The sequence below is a fragment of the Manis javanica genome, chromosome 3 (genome assembly GCF_040802235.1).
Source record: "Manis javanica isolate MJ-LG chromosome 3, MJ_LKY, whole genome shotgun sequence".
NCBI lineage: Eukaryota > Metazoa > Chordata > Mammalia > Pholidota > Manidae > Manis > Manis javanica.
The window spans coordinates 163,727,695-163,746,244 of record NC_133158.1 but is presented as its reverse complement, the minus strand read 5'-3'; the positions used below and the strand labels follow the sequence as shown (position 1 = coordinate 163,746,244).

The 18,550-nt window shown below is 53.0% G+C and overlaps 1 protein-coding gene across 4 annotated transcripts in view; it reads left to right on the top strand.

Annotated features, from left to right (window-relative positions):
- CCDC12 (coiled-coil domain containing 12) overlaps positions 1 to 18,550 on the top strand; it is a 69,629-nt gene that overhangs the window by 33,312 nt on the left and 17,767 nt on the right. For 3 of the 4 annotated variants that reach the window (XM_036991522.2, XM_017680689.3, XM_073232286.1), the window contains exons 2-3: positions 6,088 to 6,155; positions 18,098 to 18,177. In XM_036991522.2, the coding sequence (XP_036847417.1) occupies positions 6,088 to 6,155; positions 18,098 to 18,177 (148 nt within the window). The remainder of the gene's footprint in view (positions 1 to 6,087; positions 6,156 to 18,097; positions 18,178 to 18,550) is intronic. The other variant, XM_036991521.2, reaches the window with a different exon arrangement.

The following is an 18,550-nucleotide window of genomic DNA, read 5'->3' as shown; positions in this document are numbered from 1 at the left end:
CAGGAGCTCTCTGCCTGTTGTGCAGAGTGGGTGAAAGGGCCAGGTAGTCCTAGTAGCAGCTGTGTGGGGGGGACCCAGAGTCAGGGGCCCTGCAGCATGGGGATCACTACCAGCTCAGGAGAGTCAGAACCCCTCCTCTCCCAGCTCTGCTGTCCCTACCTCTGGGCAGTGGAGAGCTGTGCAGTTTCTTCACTCAGGTATGGTAATGTTCAGCCCAAGGCTTATCACTGTGTCTTCAGGGTGAGTCATACTCTGGGGGACTGTCTTCGCCCCTTAGTGCCCTTGGAGCTCAGCTCCTGCTGCAGCCACACCCAGCAGGAAGTCCCTGGTTCTGAAAATGGGCAACAGGGTGAAATTGTGAAACCTGCCAGGCTTGCCACCCTTCTGCCGGTATCCATGTCTGTCTGTCGTTGACTTTTCCCACCCTGGACCCAAATCAGAACTGGAAAGGTTCAGAGGGGTCCAGTTTCATATCTGAGGGGACTAGGGTTTCGGACCTTGATCTCCCTTGATTGTTGAACAGAGGCACTGTTCCTACAAGCAGAGCCTCAGGCCTCCCCAGAGCCAGTGAGGCTCTTGCCTGGGCCCTGGGAAGTGGCTCTGCACCTGTGAGTCCCTGCCTGGTCTAGCTGCTTTGCTAATGGGCTGATGGTGGGAGGAACCAGGTCTGAGCTGGAGGTCTCTCTGATAACCCTTTCCTGCTCCTCTTTCTCTTCTGGAAAGGAGAACCTCAGACGGCATCCCTCTTAGGGCAAGGGAGGCTTGCTTATTCCTTGTACCCTCCACGCAAGTGTTCCTATTTAACAAAGCTGCCTCCCCCACCTCCATCGCAATCCCCAGCCCTCATTTAATCTTCAACTTGTGCCCAGACAGCAGCAGGCTGGAAGGAGCCTCTACCTGGCTTCTGGGCTCAGCGTCTTCCCCCACAGCTCACCCTCTAGGCTGTGGGAGTGCCCTTTCCGAGTGCAGCCTCCGGGCTCAGCCCAGCCATAGCACTGGGGGAAGACTCCGTCGCTCCCGACTGTGGTCTTGACAGTACCCTTGCTGTACTATCGTGACTTTGCCAGGTAGTTAACATTCCCGGGACTGTCCTGACTTCTGGAGCCACCTGGCTCCCCCACAGTGGACATGTAGAGTTGAGAAGGGTTGCTTCCCTCCTTCCCTGACAATAACCATCTTGCCAATTCCACAAGTATACAAAACACTGAAGAAATTTTTCCTCAGTCATGGCACAGAGTTACATGTTCTAAGTGCTGATTTGAGTAGACTTGAGATCCTTGAGGGAGTGTTCTTGTTCCCTGTATCTGTGTGCCTGTGGCAGACCCAGTGCAGAAAGGGGAGGTACCAAAAGGGAGACCTTCTTCTTCTTGCAAATGGGGAGATAGCAGGAGATGCCACAGCCACTCCCCCACAGACCCTCCTTGGGCATTTCTGTTGGATGAGCTTCCAGTAGAAGAGGGCCTGTATTCAGGCAGCAGACACCAAGTGATGTTCTCTCCCACTTCATATGCCAGCCCGAGCGAGGCAGGTGTGCTCTGCAAGTGAGGACTCCTGCCAGAGGAGCCTGGGAAGCAAAAAACAGTCGAAAGACCAAGTCTGGATGTGTCCCAAAATTGGTAAACCTCTGACTCATCTAATAGAGGAGACACAATTTATCAATATCAGTGGATATCACCTCAGATCCTGCAGACATTAAAAGGATAATAAGGGAATATTATATGTAGTTTTATATTAGTAAGTTAAGTAACTTAGGTGAAATGGATATTCCTTGAAAGACGCAAATGAGTAAGACTGAATCGAGAAGAAACAGAATTACAGAACCCTGTACCTGAAACCTTCTTTCTAAAAAGAAAATTTCAGGCCAAGATGACTTCACTGAAGTCTTATTATTCATTTAAGGAGGAAATAATACTAGGTTTGTCGAACCCTAATTTTATTTGTTAAAGTTTTGTTCCTGGCAAAAAGATTTCAAACATTAAGGAACAGATGAGTCGGGCTCTGTTTTGACCGGGGCTGTTCTTGAGAGCCCCTGAAGTTGTCCCTCGGAGACCTGCTTCCTCCTGCTGGCTCTGGGGGCGGCGAGGCAGGGGCCAGGCCTAGGTGTGGACACCTGAGCTGGGGTCAGAAATGGGGGCTCCCTCTGGGAACAGGCAAGTGGCCTGCAGGGAGGACCCCCGTCCAGGCTGCAGTTTTCCTCTCCCCCAAGCCAGCAGTGTACCTAAGGGTTTGGCTCTTCTGGAGTTGGTGGAAAGAGTAGTGATTAAATTGGCAAAGCACTGGTAAAGGTTGTCTAGTCAAGACTCTGGACTAGGCCTGGAGGGGCTTCGGGAGATTCCCTGTCCTGAGAGGGACTTGGGGATAAGGCCTGCACAGGAATAGCAATGATCACAGGCTGGTGTCCTGGGGTCAGACCCTGATATGCTCTGATGCCATTGCCTGGGAACCTCAGGAGGCTGCCTTGAGGATGTGGTCTTTTAGTTGGCTTCCAGAACTGGCCAGAGAGTGGGTTTTCTTTGGGGTTCTCAGAACGGATACATCAGTACTTGAGACAAAGGATCCATTGTTGGTGTTCTGGACAGGAGCGTGTGTGAGTGGTCTGCAGGGTGAGTGTTGGGGCCTTGGGAGGCTGCCCTTTGAGAGGACAGCTGTTGTTGTCCTGGGGGTTTGAGGGAGCCACCAAGAGCTCTGGGCAGAGCGGCAGTATGGTCTGGCTAGTGTCTTTGAAGAGGACACTGGCTCTGTGTGGATGAGAGACTAAGGCGAAATGGGTTAGACAAAGGGGAGAAGTGGGGCAGGCAGTGTCAGTGTGTTCTCCAGAGTAGAAGGGGTAGCTGGCTGGCAGGCAAGGGTGGAAGGGAGTACCTGTGGGCTCGGTTGTGGTGGGGACCTGTGGAGGTAGTGTAGGAGAGCGGGAAGTAATGGAGAACAGGGATTGGGAAGTGGGGGAAAGGTGGGGTGTGTGCAGGGAGGGGTTAGTGAGTCAGATATAAAGGTCTTGGAGGGGGTGGGGTATATCTAGGTTCCCTAGGATTGCCCCTGAGCCCTGCCTGTGTTCTCATGGGTGTCTGCCAGAGTTTAAACCTAAAACTTGGGCTGGCTGTGGCTGGTCTGAGTGCATTGGCCAGATCTCAAATGTTGGGGAGCATGGGAGGGGTCAGAGCTATTTTTAGAAACTAAAGCCACTCGAGATAAACTTTCTCATCTCCTTGGCAAGAACTCAGGGCAGGGGTCAGGGGGACCTTGATCCAGACCCTGCAGCTACCACTGACGCGTGTGTGTGACCATGGGCAAATCTTTCCATTTCCCAGATGGCCATTTTCCAGGTTCCCCAGGGGTTGAATTGGGGACCTGGAGGGCGGTGGTCCTGTGAGCGCTCCAGTCCTCACAGGGCCCTTTGGGTCTCTCCAGCTGCTCCGCACCTCCTGCCACCACCCCAGGCAATGTGGGTCCTGCCTTGCCGTCTGGGCCAGGCTCGCCCAAAAGCTACTTTTCTTCTCATGAAAGGTCACTTCCTATCTGAATGACTGTTTTACTTCAGGGAAAACTGGAGTGCCCCCTGGTCCCTGCGTTTACATGGCCTGTTTATTTGTTCACTTGCCCCTGGCTCATGCACATCTCTTTGTCATTCTTGAGCCCCTGCTCTTTGCACAGCATCCCAGGCTGGGAGCATCCTTGACTCATGCTGTCTACAGTGCTAATTACAATGTCATTTAGATTGTTGGGTGTTTTCTCACTTGTTAATTAATAACTTGGCCTTAGCTGAGACCCTTGAGTGTCTCTGGGACTCCAGGAGGGTGATGGCAGTAGTGGCTGCTGTGTTTGCTCTTGTTCAGGGCTGGGAAGCGGCATAGTTTGCAAAGGACTGGATCCCAAAGTTGTTCCCCCTGTTCCCGCTGTCCCCACTGCTGTCAGCTGGTCCATGTTAGCAGAGCTCCCATGGGAAGAAGCCTTCCAGCTGGGTTGCCCAGCAGCCGACTTCGGGGAAAACAGCCTTTTCTGCTCTTCCACCTCATCCTTTCTCACCTGGGGAAGGCATCTGCCACCCCCTTCCCCTGTGGCAGGCATCTCTAGCCATCAAGGAATCCTCTGGCCGGCAGTTGGGAGGGAGCTTTATGTTTGAATGTCCAAGCTTCCGGCTTGCTTAACTGGCTGGCATTTAGTCAAGGAGGGGTGTGTGTATCACTTGGGCCTCTGTGGAAGGGCCCACCTAGGCCACAGCAGCCCTGGTAGCTATGTAGAGAACCCTCCCTTGTTTCTCAGTTTAGTTCATACCCTACTCTCCCTTCCCTCTTTGACCATCATCAACCAATGCCTCTCTGCCCCAGGACCTGCTTGCCCAGCCAGTTGGCAGGCTCTTAGGGGAAGGCCTCTGGTCCTGTCCCCAGTAGCTCTCCCTGTCTCTCCTCTGGCTCCCCATTGCCTTAGGACACTGGCCAGAGCCCTCTGGGATCGGCCCCACCTGCTCTGACAACTTTCCCAGCATTCACCTTTATCCTTGACTGCTGTTCAGCCACCTGCATGTTCTTCAGACCACACCTCACCTTTGCTCAAGCTCTGCTCTCTTCCGGGAATGCCTTTCCAGTTCCTGTCTCCCCATCCTGTAACACCAAATTCTGCCCATCCATCAGTGGGAGGCCCCCTACCCACCCCACAGAGCCATGTTGACCTCTCTCATGAACTGCTGTCACTCATTCCTGCTGCCCTGTCCCCATGAGACTGAGCTGCCCTGGGTTGAGAAGGTGAAGGGGGGCGTCTTGATCTGTTCACACCACAAGAACCTTTCTCAGGGCCAGCCTTCTAGCCTAGTGTGGGTGTAAGTATGAGGCTAAGGAATGGGGGTATCTGGTTGTTCTCAGGGTCTCCATGATGAACACTGGCAGGAAGTGGCTCAAAGCACATGCCACTCGTGGGGGGGGGGCAGTTGGCAGTGGCATATGCGAGCTTCTAGGAGACGTAGTACCAGAGCCTGTTGTAATTTGTGTCGGCCCACAAGTTGTTACATCATCGCGGCAGGTTCCCTAGGGCAGGGCTTACGCACATCTCCTCAGGACTCTGCTCCAGGGCAAGAGTCAAGGGCAGGTGCTGCCAGTAGTGAGGTGCGCACTGACACTCTCTGGAGGGGCAGCCCTGGCATGCAGAGAGGTTCTGGACAGGGCTCTGTCCTGAGGGCATGGGCACACTCACTCAAGCACACACACACGTGCACTCCTGTGTGTCCGTTTGGCCACAGCAGGTCTGGTCTAACAGCCGCAGTCACGGCATAAGGGAGAAAGCCCAGGAAGGTGCTCTTTGTTGAAGGGGAAGGCAGTGTGGCCATGTCCTTTCTTGTGACTTGGGTACACCTGGAGAACAAGCGTACATGCCAAGGTTGAGATGAACACAGCTTCTCTACACTTAGGGATGTCAGGGGCAGGAGGGAAGCCACCAAAAGAAAACAAAAAATTTAGAAGAAATTTTCCATCGAAACTTCAAACTAGTTCTACTTCTATCATCCTGCTGATCACATTGCAGGACTGAGTCTTCTTACAAGCCTGGTCCTAGTCTGAGTTAGGCCTCTCATAAAGGGAACCAAATAGTGTTTGTGAAGAGGCCCCTTGCCTGGGAGCAGAGTCAGGAGGCCTGAGCGTTCGTGCTGCTCTGGTCGCTGGTGACCGCTCTGCCTTGAGTCCCTCCCAGCTCGGTGAGCAGCCCTCTCCAGACCCGTGAAGGTGGCTGCCGCCTGCCACCGTGGGCCCTCCACTGGGGTTGGTGGCTCTCAGCATTGACCAGCTTTTTTCTTACCACCTAAAACCTTCCAGCTCCTCCTGCTTCTGTTCTTTGAGGGCCACCATGTGCCTGGGCCTGGCCTGGGGTCTTGGGTTGTGACATTCTGGGGGAGAATTGAGACGGGGCAGGGAGGCTCCGGCTTTGTGCCATCAATCGGCAGCAGTCGTGTGTCCTGCTTGGAGGCTGGAGCACCAAGCTGGTTCTTGCCAGGGTGTCTGGCTCCTGAGATGTGCTGTTCGCAGTAGCTGCCCGGGCATTGTGGAGGTGGAGGGGAAACAGGAGCATTCATCTGAGCAGGTGGTTCTTTCCCTTCCTTTGCAGGACAAGGAAGATGGGGAGCCAAAGACCAAGCAGCTCAGAGAAGGGGAGGAGGAAAGCGAGAAGCACAGGTACTGTGCCGTCTGCGGCTCTCTGCCCTGCAGTCTTCTCCAGTCCTGTTGGTTTCTACAGCCTCCTGACTCTGTTCAGAGCCTCCACCCCATTCCTTCCTCTTCACCCCATGGCTGCCTTGTTCAGACCTGAAAACCTCACCCTGCTGTCCAGTTGGAGCCTTCTCTGCACTCTATCCTCCACTGGCCTGGCTCTTACTCAGCCACCAGCACTTTCTTTATGACCCTCACATTATATTGCATCGCTCTTCTCCTCAAACCCCTCACGTGGCATGGTTCCACAGCACCTGCAAAATCAGGCCCAGACGGCCTGTTGTGAAAAGCTCTGCCCAGGCTGCCCAGCCATGTCCAAGCCCCTCTGATTCCCCTTGTTATTCCCTGGCCGCACAGGATTTCCTGACAGTGTCGTCAGCTCCCACTGCCCTCTCAGCCGGGGATTCTTCTCTTCTCCATCCTCAATATCTCAGTCTGTGTGTGGAGCTCCAATCAGAGGTGTCCTCTTCCTGCTCTTTGTCTGTGCTCTTCCTTTCTGTTCAGTAGTTCATGGGGAGCATGTATCTGTTTAGCCAAATCCCATCGTGCAGTTGAGTCAGTGTAAGTCACCCAGACACGGCTCCATTCCCGTGGTCGCAGGCATATGGTCCACCCCCCAGTCTCCAGGGCTGGGACCTGACGGAGCTTCAGATGCAGCTTTGCTGCTTGCCAGCACGCGGGGCAGGGAGGGGCTGTGCAGCTGGCCTCCATGAGCTGCGGAGAACCTTCTGTGGGACTAGCGCACCCACACTCGCGTTCCAGTGACCCCATGCCCTCCTTCCAGTGCCCAGCCTGAGCAGGGGCCACACGGGTAGCTGCAGAGTCCTGTTTGGGATAAGGCTTGGTGTCCGTAGGGAGCAGTAACCTGAATGTCCTCTGCCCTGAGCAGTTGCCTTCAGGCACAGAGCCTGTGCAGGCTCCTACTTACTGGGGAGAGTGGATCTTGATGGTGTGCTTGAGACAGTGCAGCAGGAGACAAGGGTTGCTCCCAGGGGAGGCTAGACCAGCACTTGGGAACAGGCCTTGGTGCCACAGCCTTGGGGCGCCTTCACCAGGGACAGGTTCCTCATGCCTCCTTCTTATGCAGGAGCTGATCTCAAATGATAGGACGTCCTCAAGTCCACAGTGGGGTGAGGCTGTGTGCCTGTAAACGTGTGTGCCTCGGCAGTTGACAGAGTGTGAAGGCACTGCCCTCACACAGCCCTGCAGGGGCTTCCGCCTTACTTGTTAGGAGAAATGGTGACAGCCCTGCACTGCCAGGCTGGTGAGGCTCAACTGTGGTGCCAGGACCCTTGCTACCCTGCTGCTGGACTCTGTGCTCTCCTGTTAGGCCTTAGCCCCACCAGCACCTCAGGAGGCCCTTGCTGGTGACAGAGATGAAGGCCAGGTCCTTGCTCCTTTGCCAGATGACCATAGACCTGTGTGGTTTGGGGTTTGGTGCCTGCAGTTTTCTTCAGCCTCTGGTTTTCTTCTGGTTTGTTCTTAGGTTGTGAATTGCTGGCTAGAGCTTCGAGTCCCAATTTCTGGGCTGTCTTTGCTTTGCCATGATGTCCCTTCTCTGATTCTCCTCCTTGGTGATAAAGAAAAGGGTCATTGGTTAGTAAGGTGGATGGGTCACATGGCAGACTTGAACACTGAGCTATGTCATTGAATCTCAAACAAGGAAGATGGGACCTTTCTCCTCATCTGTACCCCAAGTCTGGAAAGGGTCTCCCAACAGAATGCTTATGGCTTAGGAGCAGGCTTCACGGGGCCCCTACGCCACAGCGCCCTGCCATGGCCCCTTTGGCCACTGAGGAGAAAGGGACAACCTTCCAGCTCCACTGGGAGGGGAGGGATGACCTCTGAGGCCAGGTTCCAGGTGGGAAGCCCTGTGTACACCAGCCCTCCTGAAGTATCCTGAGAGGAAGGCAGTGCCCACTCCAGAGGGCAGCAGGATAAGGATTCATGGAGAACATCCCCTTTGAGGTGGTAGGATCTGGGCAGCAAAGGCCCAGAGGGGTGAGTGGTATGATGCCTTGTTGGAGAGTCATGGGCAGACATCTCCCCAAGCCCCTGCTTGTAAACCCCAACCCAGGCTTATGCAGGCCCCCCAAGCAGGGAGGGAGATTTGATGGTGGCCTTGTAGATAGATGCTGCACAGACACATGCTAGGTTGCCAGTTCCGTCACTGGTGTTAGTTGGTTCATCGTGTACTGTCATCTACATGGACAGGACTTTGGAAATAAAACCAATGTTGAGGTGATCCTTCTTTCAGCAGCAGGCCCCAAAATCATAGAAACTATGGAAAGAGCAGATGGAAAGAGCTCAGGATTTGGGAGCAGCTCCTGGGTTTGAGGCCAGGGCCTGCCAGTTGTTTGTTTTCCTACCCAGTGCAGGGCATTTTGCATCAGTGTGCATCACCTGAGTATGTTTGACTACACTATAGGGAGGAAGGCAGAACTTGCTTTCCTAATGAGTGAAGCAAATGCCATAGCTAATTCCAGGGATAGTGCTAGGGCTCTGGACAGAAAGAAGACACTTTGAGGCCCTCCTGAGAGTGCTAAAGGACTCTGACATAGCTGGAAAAGGCAGAATTAACTTACATAAGGCCTGCACTAACTTTGTAAATAGGGCAATAGTTGGGAAACAGCAGAGTGGGTGGATGAAAGTAGAAATAAGCATATGTGACTGAGAAATTAATGGTTAGGACCCCCTTTGTAGAATCCCCCCCTTAGTTGGTACAGTAGCTAGTTGTGGATAAAATGAAAGTTCTTGTGGCCAGGATTCTCACCTAGCCCTGGTCAGCTAGCTCACTACAACATGTGGGCCATATATTGCTATTGACGCTGTATAAAGAGCTCCGCCCAGTGGTCTGGGCGTGACATGGTGGCAGGGCTGCAAGGCTGCAAGAGAGCAGAGCAGAGGCTGGAGTGGTGGCAGCGCCAAGGACAGAGGACGGCGGTGTGGGCAGCAGGGCCCAGAGGACAGCTGTGCGGGCAGAGGCCTAGAGGCAGAGACCGGCTTGCTGCATGCAGACTCACTCTGAATGGATGAGATTTTAGTGATTGGCCTGCCACCATGAAAATAAAGTTGGGTATAATCCTTTTACCCCAAGAATATTCTACTGTCATTTCTTTGGTCACACTGAATCCATAATGAACTTGCCTGGGGCTGAAACCCATTGGCAAGACACTCGTCCTCAGAAAATAAGTTGAGGGACATCAGTTTGTAGATTTGATTGTTTAAGCAGATACAGTGGTGGGGCCTGGGTTTCTGGATGAGGAAATGGGAAAACCCAGCAGGATTGGAGGCCGGCACCCCAGGACCTCTCCACGACCAGCCATGTGGGAGAATCACCTACCATATTCTCTGCCCATCTGCCCAAGTAGACCTTTTTAGAATCTTGACCATTCTAGTTCCTTTGTCTGTCTTCATAAATTTTAGAATCAGTGTCTTGCCAATGAGTTTCAGTCCCAGACAAGTTCACTGTGGATTCAATGTGACCAGAGAAATGACAGTAGAATGTTCTTGGGGTGAAACCCAACTTTATTCCCACGGTGGCAGGTCAATCACTAAAATCCCGTCCACTTAGAGCGAGTCTGCATGCAGTAAGCCAGTCTCTGCCTCTGGGCCCCTCTGCCCACACAGCCGTCCTTTGGGCCTCTGTCCTCGGCGCTGCCACCACTCTAGCCTGTGCTTTGCTCTCCTGCAGCCTTGCAGCCCTGACACCGTGTTGCACCCACACCACTGGGCGGAGCTCTTTATATAGAGTCAATAGCAACTCATTGTCCACACTTATGTAGTGAGCTAGCCACCCAGGGCCAGGTGAGAATCCTGGCCACAGGAACCTTCACTTTATTCACAATCAGCTTGTTAATATTTATGAAAAAGTTTGCTAGGACTTTGGTATTGTATGGAATTGATGCATCAGAGTTCCTTTTTAAGTTTTATTCTCTTCAGGATAAGTCCTTTCCCAGCAACATAAAATCAAATCCTCACTGGGTGGGAGTCAGTCCCCAGAAGGTCCCCTGCTTTTCCTCTGGGCTGCATCCGCCTTCTCCCAGCGACCTTCCCTTGCAGGTAACTCTGCAGGGGCATCCATGACTCAGCTCTCACACAGCCCCCTGTGACTACCTAGATAAGATGTGATCTAGCGGCCTGGAAAGCTGGCCCACAAAAAGGGACATACATATCAGCTGCTTTTGTTTTTTTGAAGCCCTCAGTTACTTCCTCCTGTGGCCCATCAGCTGATAGATGCTCTGGAGGCGTTTCTCCAGTAGGGTTTGTGGCTGACAGGCCCCTGCCTGGTGGGAGGAGTGGGGGGATGTTGCACACCCTATTGGGCAGGGGGCAGAGGCGCATGTCCTAAGTGTCTGAACAAGCAAGCCCCAAACCCTGAGCCTCACAACCGCTGCCTCTGTTTAGCTTTGAGCGAGGTCTGCACCAGCTGGAACAGCTACCATTCAGGGACAGTGGTTCACCTTAGGGTGGGTGTCACGTACTGCAGAAGGAACTGGGCCACTAGCCTGCTTTCTTCAGAATGGAAAACCGGTTCTCCAACTCCATGTGGAGAGAGGTCCCACCCCAGCTGAGGCCCAGCCCAGTTCTGGCCTGGCACCTAAACTCTTTAAGGCTGGCAAATACCAGGCCTTCTCTAGTCTGCAGGCTGGGTCCCCAGGATGGTGTCTACACCAGGGCATGCTCACAGTTCCATGGTGTCATCTGCAAACATGGCTCCACTCTAGTGTAATGACCAGCGTGGCTCCCACTCACACTTCCTGAGTTACCTCACTCTGGCTCCAGGCCCGGGTGGCCCAGTCATGGGCAGTGGGGGTGGACTATGTGTGACTCCATGACTCGTGCTGAGGCAGCAGCAGAGACCTGCAGCCACCCTGTTTTTCCTGAGCCTGTTGCTCAGGAATAGGCCCTGGAATGTGAGAGAATGAATTGGAAGAGAACTGGTTTAAAGAAGGTGATGTCACAGGAAGCTGACTCACCTGTGACCGGTCAGGTGCTTCCCTCCTCTGTAGTGGGAGGGTAGGGACATAGCTGGGTCCTTTCTGCATGGAAAAATACCCTCATCTTGTGTGGATAAAGTGAAGGTTCCTGTGGCCAGGATTCTCACCTGGCCCTGGTTGGTTTGCTCACTACACACATGTGGGCAATACATTGTTATTTACTCTATATAAAGAGCTCTGCTCAGTGCTCTGCTCAGTGCTCTGCTCAGTGGCACGGCTGCAGGAGAGCAGAGACGAAACTGGAGTGATAGCAGCGCGAGACGGCTGTGTGGGCAGAGAGGCCTAGAGGCGGAGACCGGCTTGCTACATGCAGACTTGCTCTGAGTGGACGGGATTTTAGTGATTGACCTGCCACCTTGGGAATAAAGTTGGGTATAACCCTTTCACCCCAAGAACGTTCTGCTGTCATTTCTTTGGTCACATTGAGTCCATAGTGAACTTGCCTGGGGCTGAAACCCATTGGCAAGACAGCCACCCATCAAGTGTCCTCACCTAAAGTGTTAACAACACCAAAGAACATCCATAGCCCATCTATTTCCAGTGGCCCTGTTCTGTCCTCATCTTATATTTTACTGATAAAGAAATGTCCAGGTGTACTGACTACACTGTCCTGAACTGTTCCCCATGTCATCTTGGCTATGGAAGGGTGCTCATGGCCTGTTCTAGGGGACTCTGCCAGAAAGGGCCCAGAGGTGTCTGCCCTGTGGCTGGTAGAAAGGTTTCTGGTAGCAAAATCTCTATGTAGAACATTTTGTTTTGCTTGTCCCTGTTTTGTTACTATTTCTATGGAATAGTTACCCCATAGCAGAATTATTGGTCACAGGGTTTGCACGTTTTAATAGGTCTGGGAGGAGATGACCAGGTCAGACCTTGGAGCCGTGGTGTAGCCACTGGGATAGGTGCCTTTCGCCTCATTTTCAAGGCCTCTAGGGTCTGGCCTCTGGCAGCAACAAGGTCTTGTTAGTCACATCGGGGACGGGTTTGACTGTCCCTGCGCAGAGCCTGGAGCAGGCAGAAGGTTATTAGATGTGTGTGTTTGCCTGGAAGGTTCCTGTGTCTCTGTGCTCTGGATGTTAAAACTGAAGGCCCCCTGAGACCAGAGTCCCCGAGCTCCCTGGCAGTGCTGGCCTCTGTCTTTGGCTTGACTCTCCCAGTGGTCCTTCACTGTGCAGAGAGCTTCTTGACGACTCTCTCTGCTCTCCGAGGGGGTCTGAAGGGGAAGGGAGCACTGAGGTGGTCGGGTCGAACTGACCTTGTTCTCGGGGAGCAGCCAAGTGGGACTGTTCTGGTTTCTCTCCAGGGGTCCAGGGCAAGGGGCTGAGTGTGGAGAGGCCCCAAGGGCTACGGGGTGAGAAGAGAGGCTAATGTGCCAAAGGATAAGCCTGGAAACATGAGTGACTGGTGAAGTGGGCCAGGGACTGGGAAACCTCCATGAGGAGAGTGGGCTTCCTCTGAGGCCTGTTTGCCAGTGATGGTGCTGGACCAGATGATATGGAAACTTCCTTTCACTTCAACATTTTAAAACTCTGCTCCTAGGTTTCATATTTTTCAGAGAACAAGTTTCTCTACCCCTGTCCCCTAAGTGGCCCTGTAGGTGTGAAGGCGTGAAAAGAGTCCCCCGAAGGGGGATTTCTCCAGAATCTCCCTGTCCCGTGCACTCATGAAGTTCCTGCAGCTGGCCTTGAGGAAGACCTCACAGTGGCTAGCGCACCTGTTCAGGTACTTGAGTGGACTCCTCAGACCCAGGGAGGAAGCAGATGGAAGGAGAAAAGGAAGTGGAAAAGCATGTCTCCCTGGTTTAAGAAGGAGAGGCAGGAGGATGGGCATCGCCGTGTTGCTTTGCCATAAAGACATCAGAAGTCGCTTGGGAATTGGCTGCCCTGACCCAGCCACATTCCTGTCCTCCGCATCTCCTGGGCACAACTACTCTGCTTCCTGCATTGTCTTCCCAAGCGTTGAAAGGTTTAGAGAGCCCACGGCTACCATAAAACTCTCTCCCAAGTGCCCTCTCTGAATTGTTTTATCCAGCGGGGCAAGAATGTGCCCAGCCCCTCCTACAGCTGCTGGGTGTTGAGTGCTAGAGCTTGGTCTCTAGGAATTTGTAAGCCAGTGTGTACATAACAGACATACAGCCATCAAGGGGCCATGTCATGGGGTGTGATGGCTGTTTGGCATAAGGTGGAAGGGCAAGAGGGGCAAAGAGGGGGCATAGGTGGGGAGTAGTCAACTGTGGTGCACACTTCCTGTGGCCCATTGCTCAGGGATTGCCCCAGGCATAGGGAGGGTGCATGCTTCTGGAGCTTGTCTTCTCCTTTCGCTATCCAGAAGAGTTTGGTCCTGGTCCATTCCACACCTAGTTGTGAGCAGAAAGGACTACAGAGGTGGGTAAGGTGCCAGGCTCCTGGATGAACAAGGTTCCAGGACTCACTAATAACTTAATGCCACACATGGGGACCAGACACACGGGGGAGGCAGGCAGGGCGCGTGTGTAGCCAGGGCTGTCCTTTGGCCAGGCCCTCCCTGCTAGTGGTCTGTCCTGGCAGCCTTGCTGCTTGGTGTGGTGTCAGAAGCAGGTGTGTCCCTGCCAGCCTGGGGCCCATACAGGGACCAGACCACTTTGTCTGCTCAGGCACCTCAGCTCCTTGAGGGGGCATTTTAAGAGCATGTATTTGCCAGGCTGCTTGGTCCCAGCTGCACTCAAGGTGACTCTCTGGGCTTTGGAGGGATGACTGTCCTCGGAGGCCCGTATTCCCTCCTAGCAGGTAGAGAGTTTCAGGGTTTGGGAAGGGGCTTTTGCGACAGCAGTGTGGAGTGGGAAGGCAGCACCTGGGAGTTGTGACCTTTATCCTACAGGACACCGCTGTGTTCAGTGTTGGTGTCCCACACAGCCCCATTGAAGACTGGTGTCCTTGATTTCCATACTAAAACCAATGAAGGTGTGACCCTTCCACCCATGTCTCAGAAGCATCGAAGCCGGGGTTTGGACTCAGGTCTCACTGGTGGAAGTCCAGGGCTTTAAGCATCTCCTCCCTACAGCTTCCTCCTCATTCTGGGAAGGGGTTAGCAGTGGCCTCCAGAAGGGTGACTTCAGATGCCAGGGCCTGCCTAGTGAGCACAAGTGGCTTCAGAGTTTCCTGGCTGGTGTATGGTCATTACCTCCTACCCAGTCTTCGAGGGCTGTGGCCACTCTGCTCACTGCAGGGGGAGCTCCCGGATGGTGGCCTGGGCCCGCTTTGCTGTGTATCTGTGCTCTTACCATTTATTCCTTGGCTTTCCTTTTTTTAATCTCAATTTCAGTGTTCTTCTGGATTTTCTGTTTTGCTTTTTTGAATCATTCCATTTCCTTCCTGAAAGTTTGTTATTTACTCTTTTCCCTTTTAGTGACTTTCACAGGGATACAACATACATCTTTAACTTATAAAAGTCTGATAAAAAGTGATACTTTACCATTTCCCATTCAATGCCAGGACCTGAGGACACTTCAGTGCCATTGGGTGCTCTTTATGTCTTCTGTGCTATTGTCACTGTGTTTTAAATCCCCCAAGTCATTTATTACTACTCTATACAGTCAATACTCATTTTGATATACCCCTGAATTTCTTCTTTGTGGCACATTTCCCTCCCTGCAGCTCCATTCTTCCACCTGAGGTCATTTTCCTTCAGTCTAAAGCACTCCTTTAGTATTTGTTAAAGAACAGATCTTCTGATCACTCATTTTCCCAGCTTTTCTTCATCTGGAAAGGTCTTTCTTCGAAGGCTCTTCTACCTAGATTTCTAACTCTGGTTTGACGTTTTATTTACTTGCAGCACTTCCCCTATCACTCCAGTGTTTTACAGTTTTTCGTGTTTCTGTTGTGAAGTCAGCAGTTAGTTGTAGTTTCTCCTCTGAAGGTCAGGCAGCTTTCTCTAACTGGAGAATTCCTCTGTCTTTAATGGTTAGTAGCTTGAGAATGATTTGCCTTAAGTATGCTTTTCTTTGGATTTCATAGTGTTTCTGTAATCTGTGGCTTGATGTTTTTCATTAGTTCTGTAATATTGTCAGTCATTATCTACATACTGCTTCTGGAGCTCTAATTAAGTGTATGTTAGATCTCTTCACTCTGTTCCACATGTCTTGTTCCTGTATTTTCCAGCCTTTTTCCCTTTGTGCCTCAGTCTGGGTATTTTCAGGCTTATCTTGCAGTTCACCAGTCCTTTCTTTAGTTGTACCTAAGCTGCTATGGAACCTGTTTATTGAATTCTTAATTTTGATTCTATTTTCAGTTGTGTAATTTCTGTCCGATTAATTGTTACGGTTTCAGATTCTCTGCTGAAATTCCCCATCTTGTGGTATACTTCCTGAACTTTCCTCAGTTAAATTACTTTACATTTCATTTCGGACAATCCCAACATCTACATCTCCTGCAAGTGTATTTCTGTTATCTTTATTTTTTTTCTCATGGCTTGATTGAATCCTGGATATTGCTATGGAAAGTTCTAATTTGGGATTCTGAATAATTTACCTTCCTCCAGAGACAGTCTATTCCAGCATCTGGCAGGCCATTAGACTAGGCGTGCCCTGGCCTACCCTGTCAGATCTGAGAAAGAGGCTTCCTCTCCCTGAGCACACATTTTTCTCTTTTCAGCCCCGTGAGACTGTAGGAAGCCCTGCTTGCCGACAAATGCTTTAAGAGGAATGAGATGCACCACCCACGTCGCGCCCTCTGGTTGCACCCGTCTGTGATTGCAGCCAATGGTGGCCTTGGTACTTTTCCAAGGCCAACAGATCGATTTTTAAAAACTTATCTGTTGTCAGGCTTCTTAAATAGTTTGCAGAAGAGGGGAGTTAAGCCTTGTGCCTGTGCTGGAAAGCCAGTCCCCCAAGCAGAGCCCAGTACTTCCTGGCCTCTCTCAGAGGCTGTTGGTGGCACCCTTCAGTGCTGATAGGAGTGGGCGATGGGGAGGGGGTGGTTAATTGGCATTAGTGAGGGACAGTGTCTCTTCATTAGCTCTCACAGAGTGAATTGGGAGGGCTTGAACCTAGCTTGACACACCCAGCATAGCCCCCATGTTTACAGATGTGGGAAATGAGGCCCAGAGTGGGACAGCCCCACGGTGACTGGGACCCAGTGCTCCTGAGTCTGGCCTAGTGCTCAGCTCTAGGGGAGAGCAGGGCACAGTGGTTGGGGGTGCTGCTGGGGCGTGCTGTGTGGCCAACCACCAGCTGACCCTGCTCTTTGCTGTGGCTTGCCTCATGCCAGCTGGCCTTGTGAAGCCGGGGCAGTGGGGTGGCCTGGAGGTGTGCGTTCTTGCTGCGAGCTCTGGGACAGTCCCCGGGGACTCTTCTCAGTCCGGCTGATCTCTCACAGAGCCCTGGAGCCGGCTTCTGACGTGAGTTTTTTTCTCACTAATCCTTGCAGCTTTCTTCCCACACCCAGTTTCTCTTCCTTTTTCCTCCCCACCCTGCCTTAAACGAAAGTCGAAAGTCGGTGCACTAAATTATGTCCCACTTTCCCTCCCGGTGCCTCAGGGACCTGATGTTTACCACCAGGCCTGAGGCAGGCATTAGGGGGTGGGGGGCAGGGTGGGTGTCCCTGCTCCTTGGAGGAAGCAGACCCTGGGAGTGGGCAGCTGGCTTCTCCCACATAGGCCATGTGGTACTGGCCCCTGGGCACAGGTTTAGCCAAGCCTCAGGGCCGTAGGCCCAGGACCCCTGGCAGAGGGAGGGGGCCGGTGGGGCTGGTGAATAGGGGACTGATTTGGCATCAGAGAGCCCCAAGTCCAGACCCCTGCTGCCTCACTTCTGGACAAGCTTGCCTACGCATGGGCTGAGGAAGCCAGCAATGCTTTTGCCTCGTGCCAACAGAGCATTTAGTAGATGACAAACTGGGTGAGGCCTGTTGGGAAAATGTTCCCTGTCCTGGAGGCCCAGAACTTCTTGGAGGCCAGCAGTCCTTGAAAGGCTCAGAAGAGGTAGTGAGGGAGGAGGAGACCTGCCTCCCAGTCCCACCTGGCTGACGTGTGGGGGGCCGCTTCTGCCTCCCTCAGGGCCGAGACAGTCTGTCCCAGTATCTGTCTTGCCTTTATTAAACAACAGCCCCTAGGAACTCTTACTTGGCCACCCTGTGGACTCAGCCAGTATAGCAACCCTGCCTGAGGAGACAGATGACAAATGCCATGGCGGCTGGCCAGTCCTTCGTGGCTCCCCTCCCTTCACAGGGCCCTTGGGTCTGCCCTGGGAGCACACTGAGGACCTTGCAGTGGGGCCCATGCAGTTCTCATGGCTGTCCACGTGAACTGTGGCTTTCCCCACCCTGTGCACTGTCAGGCCTGTTCCCCTAGCCCTTGCCGGCTGCTCCTGCCACATCTAGACTCTTGCCACCAGTAGTTGAGGGACTGTTACCACTGGGTGATCCCTGGTTTTCTCTTTTAGGAGTAACTCATCCCAGGAGCTCTGGCCCTGGCTTGGAGTCATTCCTTGCCTTGGTCTCAGTTGCTGTGACCACTGCTGTGTGATCTTATGAAAATGACACAACCTCTCTGACCCTCAGTTCCCTTAACTATCAAATAGAGAGACAGGAGATAGATGTCTCCAGGAGAGACATCCAGCAAATGCTTCATGGGCATCCCTGGGCCCAGATCCGGATGAGAGCTCACAGTGCAGGCGAGGCCTTGGGAGAGCAGTCAGGCTGGCTGCTAATTGGCACAGGAAGGGGTTGAGGCTTGGGGCGGTAACGGGTGCTGTCTCAAAGATGCGGCTATGCCCATGTTTCCCTCTTCACCAGGCCTTCTCCAGAGAGACCAGAGGAAAGCTAGGAAGTAACCAGCTTGTGTGGCTTCATCACAGTCTGACTTGCAAGTGTATGAGGTAAATGAGACTGTGCTATATACACTTTACTGCATCTCTGCGTGTTCTTTCTGCTCTTGCAGGGAACTCAGGCTGCGGAACTATGTCCCAGAGGATGAGGAGCTGAAGAAGAGGAGGGTGCCCCAAGCCAAACCAGTTGCAGGTAGATGGCTGTGTCTCTCCACCCCTGCTCCTTGGCAGTGCCACAGCTAGAAGTTGGGCCTCTGGGACCCTCTGAGGCCATCGCATGGAAAATGCGCAAGTAGCAGTATTGATTGACAGAGAGAGGTGGTCGGGGCACTGAGGCGGCCTTCTGAGCCCACTGGGCCCTGCTAAGACCCTGCCTTGGAGGCCCTCCCGAGATCTGTGAAGGTCCAGGCCATGTGCCTCAGAAGGGGCTCTCCGGTCTGGGAAGTGGAGGTGGCCCTGGGGCTCTTGGACAGTAGGTGCAGGGTGATGGGTCCTGAGGGGCCGACCTTTCTGGTGCTTGGAGAGCAGCGGGCAGGCAGATGCCCGCCAGGCCTAAGGAGTGGCAG